General features: G+C 37.2%; 1 protein-coding gene across 3 annotated transcripts in view; it reads left to right on the top strand.

The window, feature by feature from the left end:
• The window catches only part of LOC134539358 (anoctamin-1), a 35399-nt gene that overhangs the window by 11264 nt on the left and 11808 nt on the right, over window positions 1–12327 (top strand). For all 3 annotated transcript variants that reach the window (XM_063381336.1, XM_063381335.1, XM_063381337.1), the window contains 7 exons: window positions 799–924; window positions 2224–2367; window positions 5072–5229; window positions 6199–6367; window positions 7366–7598; window positions 8388–8548; window positions 10463–10695. In XM_063381336.1, the coding sequence (XP_063237406.1) occupies window positions 799–924; window positions 2224–2367; window positions 5072–5229; window positions 6199–6367; window positions 7366–7598; window positions 8388–8548; window positions 10463–10695 (1224 nt within the window). The remainder of the gene's footprint in view (window positions 1–798; window positions 925–2223; window positions 2368–5071; window positions 5230–6198; window positions 6368–7365; window positions 7599–8387; window positions 8549–10462; window positions 10696–12327) is intronic.

Below are 12327 nucleotides of genomic sequence, written 5' to 3'. Positions count from 1 at the left end.
GTCTTGACCTTGAACATCATGGTTACCAGCAAACAGAAAGTTGTGTATGGGATATATGCTGCTGAATAAGCACCGCCCAGCTATCTTGCAAGCAAGATTGCATCTCTTGTGAGGATTCGGAAGCAAAGCAAAGATGCCTATGTCCACTGCAATGCATTTTTAGTGGATCCCTAAGCCAAGGGATCCATTCATTAGGTTAGTATTCGGATGCAGATAAGATTGATTGTTTGTTTTCAAAATGCCATCATTCAACAGTATATCTGATTACAGAGGTACCGAGGCCAAAATACCACAATAATAATAAGAATAATACACCACAAACCTTTTTTTAAAAACATATAAGCTGCAATTCCAGACTGTATAGTCAGTGATGTAGCTAAGGTGACTGGCGCCACTGGCCAGAATTGAAAATGGCACCCCCTCTTGGATTAAAAGAGAGAGAGGGGGGGGGGGGGGGGGGGGGTTCAGTAACGCGAAACCGTTGCAGTGGCGGAAGCCATCCCTGCCACCCGCTTGCTACGCCACTGTGTATAGTCTCTTCTAGCAGACACGGAACGGATAAATATAAAAAGGATAAAATAGCATAGGTACGATAAAAACATACATATTTGCACGGGGGGGAAAAAATAGATCAAAAACCCCACAAAATAATATGTGGATCTAATGCTTGGTTGGACAGGGAAATGTTCTAGAGGAAGACTGTGGGATCTCTCGTGTAGTACCAGTTGTTATTTAAGAACGGTGCACACATGCATACTATGTTACCCGATGTTCGTTTTTGTCTTGGCTTGCTCGCAGCCGAGCGTCACCTTCTACGATGAGCAGGAGAGCAACCGGTCGGTGGACTTTGTACTGGTGTGGCGGGAGCCGACCGCGAGCCAGGCCGCCAGCCCGTCCGCGAGCGTCGCTGCCAAGAAGAGACAGGTACTTGGCCCGAGGCACTTCTACCTTGATCTAGCCTACCACTTCTTTCAGTTTTATTAAATTGAGCACTTTATAGCAGTAAACTGAGAATTGTACCGAGGCATTTTAACCTTGATCTAGCGTACCATTTCTTTCAATTTTATTGAATTGAGCACTTTATAGCAGTGAACTGAGAATTTGGCCCGAGGCATTTTAACCTTGATCTAGCGTACCATTTTTTTCAATTTTATTGAATTGAGCACTTTATAGCAGTGAACTGAGAATTTGGCCCGAGGCATTTTAACCTTGATTTAGCATACCTACCATTTCTTTTAATTTGATTAAATTGAGCACTTTATAGGAGTGAACTGAGAATTTGGCCCGAGGCATTTTAACCTTGATCTAGCATACCATTTCTTTTAATTTTATTAAATTGAGCACTTTATAGCAGTAAACTGAGAATTGTACCGAGGCATTTTAACCTTGATCTAGCATACCATTTCTTTTAATTTTGTTAAATTGAGCACTTTGTAGCAGTGAATTGAGAATTTGGCATCTGTTCAGTGTTCATAACGATTGATATGTGCTTCCGCTTACCCTATAAGTAGGGTACTGGGAAACATTTTTTTTTTTTAAATATAAATTTGAATCAAATATAAATGTACAGTGAAACATAAAAGTTAGAAAACAAATTAAAAATTTCCCAGTTGCTGTGTCTATGAATAACAAATAATTCAGAAAAAAAAATTTATGTTAAACGTTTAATGAATATCAAATTATTAAAATTTAATTTGATTAATTGTTCTTTTTTTGGGTTGGGCCAATCAAATCCTCAAATACCATAGAATCCTTAGTATTCGAAGGATTAACATTCAAGCAAAAAAAATTTAAGGGAAATATTTGAATAAATAAAGTAAATTCAAAAATTCAATGCTGATAACCACTGATGTTTGCTAGTTTTTTTTTTTTTCTCCATACCTATCTGTTATCATTAACCCAAGATATTGTACTTATAACATTTAATTATATAAATTAAATTACAATACATATTGATTTTAGAAACAATTTCTGAAGGGAAAAAAAACATTTAGGGGTTGAAAATCGTAGTTAATATTTTTAATTTATTGTAAATTATTTTATTTTGGACCCTCGACACGTATATTCCGATGAGAGGGGTATATTCGAGGTACTCTGTGGGATTCGGTGTGGAGAAGCTTGGGATCTGACCCCTCGCTGGTTTGTTCCGAACACTGCAGACCCCTGTGTGTGTGCGAGCGTTGGGAGCGCAGTCCTGCAGAGGTGCTCCTTGGTTGCCGGCAGCTGTTCGAGAGCAACCTGGAGCACGAGGGGCTGATCCTGGACAGGGAGAAGAACAAGCAGCTGCACTTCGTGAAGATCCACGCCGACAAGGAGGTGCTGTGCCGGTACGCCGAGATCCTCAAGCTGCGGCTGCCCATGAAAGACGTGAGTGCAGTTAGCAGGTCACAGGGATCCTTTCCCTGACTGACTAGTAGGTTATAGGGATCCTTTTCCAAACTCACAAGTAGGTTATAGAGATCCTTTCCCAAACTGACAAGTAGATTATAGGGATCCTTTCCCAAACTGTCTAGTAGGTAATAGGGATCCTTTCCCAAACCGATAAATTTCGTAAGTAGGTGTAGTACTGAATTTTAATCAGTTTGAACCTTTAAACAGTATAAAAATGAGCCAAGGTTTTACAAATGTGTTTACGTATTCTATGGGAAGAATTTGACCTCCTGTTAATCATCTGTGATATTATTTTATGAAAACATTGTGTATACAGCCAAACTCTGTGGAAATATTTTTCAAGGAACGTTCTTCTAAAATGCCTTAGGTGGGAAAACCCTTAGATGTGAAAAGGAAAAATTTCTCTTTCATAGTTTCTTAAAAGTGTACATGAATATAAAGACAAATGGTAACATATTCTGATGAGAACTAGGGTCTATACCTGTAAAACAACAAAAATTTTAATTTCTCTTTAATAAAAATAGTTCTAATTGGTATTTGCCAAGCTACTGTTTGTGCCTGTAACTTTGCAGGATCTATATTCCGGACTTTGTTGCTTAACGAAAGTTGCCCTTTTTAGCATTTCCTGTCACCCATTAAATTTATACCCAATAATTTCTGAACATATACTTTAGTTTATCTAATCTAAGTACAAAAATTGAAGAAAAAAATTGGTATGTTAGCTAAATTTAGAAGATGGTACCTTATTACTTTATATCTTTATAGAAATAATTAAATTGGTAACCTAAAATAATTGTTTAGTATTTTAACATTAGCCAAATTCACCACAAAAATAGTATCAATAAACTGTTTAATTTTCATCTCACTTTGAAAATGATTGATAATTCAAACATTTTTAATTAAGTAACATAGAATGCTTAGTGTTTTAAACAATTTTTAATGAATGGTTTATCACTTACACTCAATCTTTCCTTTCTGTTTCAATTTGTAGCATCCAAACATTGGAGCAGAGGTACCTGTTCACTGTACCACATTACCATTACTACTGTATTTCTGTAGTGTACATTATGGGATAAGCTTGGCAGTCTTAATTTGTCCAGTCATGTTATTCATAGTCATATTTTATACAATTTTGAGTACTCTAATACTAGGAACAAATTTTAACGTCTCAGTGTTGCTCATAGCTCATACATTATGTGTGCAAACTTTCGAATTAATTCATCATTTAATGTATCTGAACAATTATGTTTTAAAATTGTGTGATAGTAAACAAAATTAACTTTTTTTTTTTAATTTTTTTTTTTTTTTTAGGATTATCAATTGACTTGATAGGGATTTTACATCACACAGTTAGTTATACATAGAAGCTTAAAGAGGCCCAATACAATAACAGATTTTCTTTCAGTTTAGACCGGCAGGCTGTAAATGTATTTATTTAATCAAATTATTTATTCCTTTTTGTTTGTTTTTAAGAATACTATGTATGAAATTAGCAGACATCTTGTAAAAAGAAAAATACACTACGTAAAACATGGTTGTCATAGAAATTTCTTATTCAGTTCCATGACTTGGTGTTTGCTGCATGTTACCTGTTGTGAATTTAAACATATATTGATGAATTTTAGCTTGAATGTGCATGTTTGTATTATTGACTGGGTTTAGGAATCAGGGTACTACATACATACATACATGCTGTTTCTGGCTTCGAGTCTGGGTCTTAAGAGTTACGTACCACAACATTTTTAAAATTAATTTGTTTATTTCTAATGTTAATTTCTTCTTTAAAATTCTCTTTGTTTGTGAGTATGTTGAATTTTGCCAGATGTTGTGTGAATAGCATGGAATTATTCGTGAGATGATTCACCATTTTCCATAGCACTTCCGCCTCTTAATCCAAATGCACGCAAGTAGATAAAATAGTTAATCGGCACACAGCAGTAACTTTCACTGTAAATGTTTCTTGTTTCGTGTTAGAAGAAGAGACATTATTTCATACTAATGACACTATTAGAAATAATAGATGCCATTGCACAGTTTACAATATCTGACTGTTTGGTAAGTGTACAGTTGGTAGAAATAGCTACAGTTTTATGATACAGTATGAAGAGGTAACAGCTGTTTAGTGTTGCCACCTTGTTTGTTTGGGATGTCTGGGAGAGAGATGCTGAAGAGAATTGGTGGGAAATTGTTACACTATAGCATTTCATAGGAAGCAGACACTCGTATCGACAGAGCGTTTAAAATTGGCCAAAATAGTTTTTTTTTTCAGATCCGCAAATGAGCAGTCTTATTGGAATCAATTGAAACTGTTATGATATAATAGCTGAGAAACTTAAAATATGTCCCCTGGGAAAAAATTATGTTAATCGTAGGAAAGTTTGAAATGAGTGTAATTTATAATGGGTGTGCATTGTATGAGACCACAGAAAAGTGGTGTAAAAGACAGAAAAGTGGAGTAGTCGCAAAATATCCAAACTAAATCAAATTTTATGCTTTGGTAATGGTTCTTTTAGTCACAAGGGACATTGAAAATATTTACGCCTTTCCATTTCTTTAATGAAAGAGTCGTAATCATTTGGACACTTCTCTGTACGATTGCGGGCCAGCCAATCACCAAACAGTAGTAGAGTTATCTCGAATGACGTTCAAAGTTTCTCTTCACTGTTCTGGTTCTCTTCAGTTTCCAGGTCAGGAGGAAATGCCACCGTCGTTCGACATCATGGATGAGGTGAAGTCAGTCATGCGACGCCTGCTGGACTTCGTGCACGTCGACCCCAAAGTGTTCAAGCCGACGCCTCGCAAGCTGACGGCGGAGTTCAGCCGGGACAAGAGCTACTTGTGAGTCCGTTTGTTTCCGGCGTCCAATTTTTGAAGTGAAGCTGATTTGGCTGAAGGGGCTACAATTTTCGACGAACGTTACGAACGTTCCGATCGCGCACGAGGGGGAATAGTCAGGTACGTGGTCGGGGAACTAGTAGAGGAGGGGAGTGCGTCAGCTGCAATGCCACTGCATGCCCTAATGGTAGAAAGGGAAGAAGGCAAGGGGTGGGGAGGGGGGAAATTGGTACGTAGTGTAGCATGCTACATGCTAGTTGTAACGGCCGGAAGGGGAGACGGCGGGGGAGAGGTAGAAATGACGCAGCAGTGATGCTACGAAAATCTTGTAACGCTACTTTGTGTTGGTCTACTCCTCAGTTTTTGAAGCGTCTAAGGATTGATGCCACAATATTGCTTATTTTATTTAAAGTATTTGCAATTGTGTAATTAACTTTATAAGTTTCATTCATTTTTATGTGAATAGTGTGATAAAAAATTTAAAAAAGACCTATAGACTTAAGGGGTTAGCTCTATAAGTGTAATTAATGTTTGGTATGTGAACACAGTGATTTGAAATGTGTTAAAAGAACTAACAGAGTGGTGAGATAGATTTAATAATTATAATTTATGTTAGATTGGAGTGATTGGAGTCATTTATTCAGCTGGAGATCATGATCTAACATTATGCCTAAAAGTAATAAAAATGCAGAAGCAGATAAGAGGCAACGTGGAAATAAACTGCCAAAAGAGGCACAAAACATGTCACAGACAAGTTGCTGGTGAGAAGTTTGAAAGTGCCATGAGAATAGGAGAGTGTGAGAGGTGGTGACATATCGGGGTGTGTGGGGCAAAGCCTCGAACGATGTTAATACAGTACTTAAAATTAAAAATGTTTTCAAAGTGTATACATATTTTCTAATGCTGTTGTAAAATGTACCTATGCCATTTTATTCCTTTGTTCACGTTGTTCATAAATTTTATTCATTACAGGTTCGACATGGAGTCTGAAAAATTTTTTACACCTGCCATTCGCTCGCTTGTGGTAGATTTCATCCTTCAGAGGCAGAGGTTTGATGAAAACGAGAACTCCCTCTATGGTTTTGGGATACAGCGCTTGATCACGGAAGATGTTTATTCTGCTGCGTACCCTTTGCATGACGTAAGTGTTTATGTATTGATTCTTTTTGCATTTCAAGATTCCAGTGACTGTACTTTGCTATTTCATAAGAACCCTATTTTGAATCTCAGTCTAGTTTTCCTGGTTTTGAGTTTCCTTAATTTCCTGAAATCACTCTGGCAAATGCTCAGATGGTGCATTACTATAGACTATAGACCATAATTTGATTTAACACCTAGTTCCTCTACCTTTCATTTGTTGTGTGTCAGTTTTTATTATAACTTCCCTGTTGTCGAGATGTAATGTTTTCAGTAAAATTTATAAAAAATACTAACTTCATGCTAAAGCTTTGATAATTTCAACCATGAAATATGTTTACTCAACACAGCCTATGTTTTGAACTATAAGTAGAGGTACTCGTAAAGAGCAAGAGCTTATTGCAATAGATTTTTTTAGGTTTTGTTTTTCTAAAATTGAGTATAAAAACGGAGTGATTGCTATTTTCATGCACCTCTAACCATAGTCTTTCACTTGTGTAATATTTGTAATAGTTACTATTTGAAATGTGGTACAGTAAAATATTTTAAATCCAGCATTCTATGATTCGGAGCCAATAGAGCTCCTTGCGTTTGTATTTTTCCCATGTGGATTGCAGGTAGCATTACTGCAATGCCGAAATTTTTAGTTTTCTTAGAGTTTATCGTTATTGATGGATTTCATTTCATTACAGTGTTACCTGTTCAGTAAGGGGCTACATTTCACTGGTACATTTTCAAAATGATTTTTTGAAGAAAACAATCGCTCATCTGTATTCTTTATTTCTGTAGAGCTGCTTATTACAATTAGTTTTAAATGACTTTCTAGTGTATATTACTTTTTGTTTTGTGTACCCGTTAAAACTACTTTGATATATGATAACCCGGCAAAATTGCTTATCCAGCATTTCCATAGTCCCAAATGTTTCACTGTAGCTTGTAACTGATTTTTTTTTTTTTTTTAATTTAGTGCAAGGTGGTTATTTGGCTTGTTTTAATTGACAGGGGGACCTACGGACCCCAGGTTCGATGCGGTATCTCCTGTATCACGAGTGGGCCTCAGTGCGTAAGTGGATCATGTACCAGCCTGTGGACCACATCAAGGACTACTTCGGCGTTAAGTTTGGGCTGTACTTTGCATGGCTGGGCTTCTATACTCACATGCTTATTCCAGCTGCCATTTTTGGCTTGATATGCTTCTTGTATGGCGTTAGCACACTCTTCACCAACAGATTGAGGTAAGTTAGTCTTTAATTTTTTTTTTAAGTTTTCTCCCATGTCCACAGCTGTTCAAATAGCTAAATTCAAACATTTTAAATCTTTTGCTGTCATCTTTGAACTTAATAAAACAGAATGGAGCCATGCTATGTTGTTTACTTTAAATTATGGATTCCATATAATTACTTAATGGTACATTGTTGATGAAGTGAAGTGGTTGTTACCAATTTAAGAAAACTAAAATATTTTACTTGCTACAGGGTAAAATATTCTTTGATGCAATTAGTATTATTTTTAATGCCTTTTAAATTTATTGGGATGATTTTGGCTTCTCTTATATTATTTGTTTTTATTTTTAAAGTTTTACGTTTACCCAATGGTCACAGTAAGTACCCAGGAGCACGAAAGACGAGAGTCTGTCAAAGAACGCAAGATGTACCGGAACACAATATTACTCCACTCGCTCGTATTAGAAACATGAAAAATTAGTTTGTGTAGCTTTAGCAGTCTTTGCAAATTTAGATTTTTATGGCATGCTGAGACACTGCAGTTACGAAGAAATCGTTATTCCAACTGAAAAAAATTAACAGGTCAAAATACTATATATGTTCATCACCTGATTCAGTTAATTTTATCATTTATAAGAATTTTCATTTTTAACAACATGATATTTCATTGCTCACAATCAGTTCGTTCAGTGAACTAAAGTATTAGAAATAACATGTGCATGCAAATTTGTAAAACTAAATTACTTTATGATGCAAAATAAATCTTGCCTATGCATAACATACAATGTTGTTCACTTCCAGTGAAGATATCTGCAGCACGAAGGAAGACATCATGATGTGTCCGCTGTGCGACAAGACGTGTGGTTACTGGAACCTGCGTGAGACGTGCCTCTATGCTCGCATCACTTACCTGTTTGACAATCCTTTCACTGTCGCATTTGCTTTCTTCATGTCTTTTTGGGGTGAGTCTCAAAAGGTATACATACTGTACTCGTGTAGTAAAAAGTATCTAGAAGCATGGTAATGTTATTTTATGATTGTTTTGTTTGAAGTTTACAATGTTATCTAGTGCATAAAAATTTTTTTTATTAATTATTTTCAGCTAATTTTATTTAGTGTTGACATCTATTGGTTCAAAACCAGCAGTCTTCTACTGCTAAAGTTGTATAGTGCAAATGACGAACCATGGTGGTTAGGTGGTAATATCTATCGACTCCCACCATTGCAATCTGGGTTTGATTCACCCTGGGATAAAATCAGAATTTTTTTTGAAGGGGGAAATGCTTTTGGGCTTCCTCTGGAACTCCCATTTCCCCTACTCATTCGTTTCGTCAGTGCTCCATTTTTTATCTGATCACAACTCATCATTAGAGACAAGATTTGATGGTTTTTTTTCTCAGGAGTCTGGACTAACAATATACGAGCAAAAACCCAGAAATTAAGTTATGAAAAAGCAGTCAATAAACAATATGTTTATTTTTAAATAAAAAAAAAAACATATTTCTATGTTTAGGATATAAACATTTTCTTTTAATAGCTCGTGTAGGTACTCCTTGTGTACTACACCGGTGCTAGTGTTTGTATTTGTATTTATGAATTTCCAGTTCTCAAGTATATTTATTCAAATCATTTTCATCTTCACAAATCTTTTGAATATTTAAGATTGCCTCATTCCTAACCATCTGTAATGACTAGGGACAATATTATATGGTGAATTGCGTTAAAGCCAAAATAACAGCGCAAAGCATGCCTTTACAGTGTATAACATGAAATGCAAGTTAATACAGCATAAAGAACCGAAATGAAAAAGAAAGTCGTGAAATTAATCAGCATCGTAAGAACTTAACCAAGATTACAAAATCCTAACCTTTTAATATATTAAATTCAACGGATGTAAATTCTTTAGCATGGAGTTACCTCCAAAATGTATGTACTAAATAGGTGGAAAAGGTTTTTTGCAATTTTTGATATTGCAACTGTTAATAGCGACTACTAGTTTTTTACATTACGCCGTCAGTGCATTTTTTCAAACGCACGTATTACTTGCTGATTTAGTTTTATTATTCCCAGTAGTTAGACATGCTTATTACGAATTATTGTATCGCATACGTGCATCATTTGTCAGTCAAAATGACACTGTTTTGGTGAAGTAAATGTTGTTTTTATTGGAAATGGTGCTCTCTTTATTAAATAGACAGAGTTCATAAATTAAAAAAAAATATGAAAGCAGTAACACCGATATCTCGTTTTTTTTTTTTAAAACGAAATTGGCCTAAAAATAAAACCGCGGTGTCTTGTATCTACTGATGACGCAGATGCGTGTAGTGTGCTGGTGCTGTTAGAGGCGTTTGGTGTGTTGGTGCTGTTAGAGGCGTGTATTGTGTTGTTGGTGCTGTTAGAGACGTGTAGTGTGTTGGTGCTGTTGGAGGCGTGTAATGTGTTGGTGCTGTTGGAGGTGTGTAGTGTGTTGGTGCTGTTAGAGGCGTGTAGTGTGTTGTTGGTGCTGTTAGAGGCGTGTAGTGTGTTGTTGGTGCTGTTAGAGGCGTGTAGTGTGTTGGTGCTGCTTGAGGCGTGTAGTGTGTTGGTGCTGCTTGAGGCGTGTAGTGTGTTGGTGCTGTTAGAGGTGTGTAGTGTGTTGGTGCTGCTTGAGGCGTGTAGTGTGTTGGTGCTGTTGGAGGCGTGTAGTGTGTTGGTGCTTTTGGAGGCATGTAGTGTGTTGGTGCTGTTGGAGGCATGTAGTGTGTTGGTGCTGTTGGAGGCGTGTAGTGTGTTGGTGCTGTTAGAGGCGTGTAGTGTGTTGGTGCTGTTAGAGGCGTGTAGTGTGTTGGCGCTGCTTGAGGTGTGTAACCGCGAGAGAGCGTGTGTGCGTCTGCCAGGCACGCTGTTCCTGGAGCTGTGGAAGCGGTACTCGGCCAGCATCACGCACCACTGGGGGCTGACGGGCTTCGACCTGATGGCGGAGCACCCCCGCCCCGAGTACCTGGCCCGCCTCGCCAACGTCAAGTCCACCAAGCTGAACGTCGTGACGGGCCTGGAGGAGCCGTATGTGCCCTTCTGGAAGGTGCGGGTTCCCGCCACGGTGCTCAGCTTCTCCGTCGTCCTTCTGCTGGTGGGTGGCCCTCATTTCCTTGTCCTCGCGGCCTTTTCAAACACGGGTTCGTGATTTAAACGAAACTTGCAAAAAGTAAAAAAAATTCACATACGGCAAAACCCCCTTACTCACACTTTGTTAATGTTGATAAATATAATCGCACCCTGAGTACAAGACTATCGTAACTCGAAAATCAGTACAATACTATCACAACTCAGATGCCATAGTCTTGCATATATTCTTATATAATGTTTTCCAGAGTGCAACACGACATTATTTGCCATAAGTACCTTAAAAATTAAATGTAATATTGCGATAGTCTTGCAGTGCCTAGATAATGATATTTTCCTGCTTATGGTAAAAATATCTCATAAACTCAGTTTTTTGAATTACGATAGTCTTGTACTCAGGGTGCGAATATGTGGACTGTATCGAAAAGTTTTTAACCGACGATGCAACATAAATTAACACGATAGTGTTCGCCCCTCACCATTGCGACCTAGCCGCCATCATGCCGATCGAAACGAAGACTTGTTTTTTTTTTTTTTTTTTTTCTCACTGCAGGTTATACCACCCTCACGGTTTATGGACGCCGGCACTTGCAGTGTTCCGACACGGTGCCAACTGTGAAAAGCTTGGGCGCGGGATATTTAAACTGTGTCTGTCACTTGGCCCGATACAAGTACCACAAAGTCAACTCGCGACACAGTTCTATATACAAGAGTTCACACTAAGTACCAAACACACTTTTCAGACGGATCAAAGGAAAAAATGTAAATTGAGGATAAAACTCCAAAACTTAATACATATTATCTCATCTCCTGCATGTTTTTTTCCTTCTTCAACAAATACTTTACATTAAAGAAAAAAGAAAATACTGTATACTACCCTACTAATATACCATCATTACTCAAGCCTTGTCCAAAACACATTAAATTTTTTTCACAAGAATTCCAGTATAACTGACTGATGTCATACAAATGTAATTTCAAGCCTGGTTATCAACTAAGTAATCAGAAATAATCTTCTGTTGACCAATGATTTTCACACTAATCTTATGTCTCGTAGAAACAATTCAAATGAGGTACACCAATCCCTCACTTAGCACATCTTCGAATTGCATGAATGCTTTAGGGCAATGTGTTATTTTATATTACTTAGCCGGTAAAAAATATTTCGTTACACATTTTAGAACACATTAAGTAAATTAGCCTTGCTATTTATGGAGAATACAGTAAAACCTCGTATTTACGTTCTCGTTATTTACGTTTTCCCGCAAATAACGTCATTTTATGTAGGTCCGTTTTATTGTACATTAACTTTCGTGTTGCATTTTCCCTGAAATTACACCGCTACGTAACCAAAAAACCCGGAATGTACGTTTCAAAACACGGTAAAAATGTAAATACTCGTCACGTTAGTCATAGATGTGAAAAGTTTGAAGTAGTTCGCCTATTGTTTGTAACCTTTCGTTTTGATGTATCGACAAGTTCTATGGTGCCTCTCCTCTACTAACGTTTTAATCTTTGCTGCCATAGAGAACTTTCGTAGCAGATCCACAAACGGTTTTATTTATGGTGTCATAGAGCACTCTCGTAGCAGAGCATAGTCCGAAGCGCTGAGCTATCGATACTACCGGAAAGCGCTCAT

This window comes from Bacillus rossius, chromosome 15 (assembly GCF_032445375.1).
Source record: "Bacillus rossius redtenbacheri isolate Brsri chromosome 15, Brsri_v3, whole genome shotgun sequence".
In the NCBI taxonomy this organism is placed as follows: Eukaryota; Metazoa; Arthropoda; class Insecta; order Phasmatodea; family Bacillidae; genus Bacillus; species Bacillus rossius.
The sequence above is the reverse complement of the archived record's forward strand: the minus strand, read 5'-3'. Positions and strand labels throughout refer to the sequence as shown.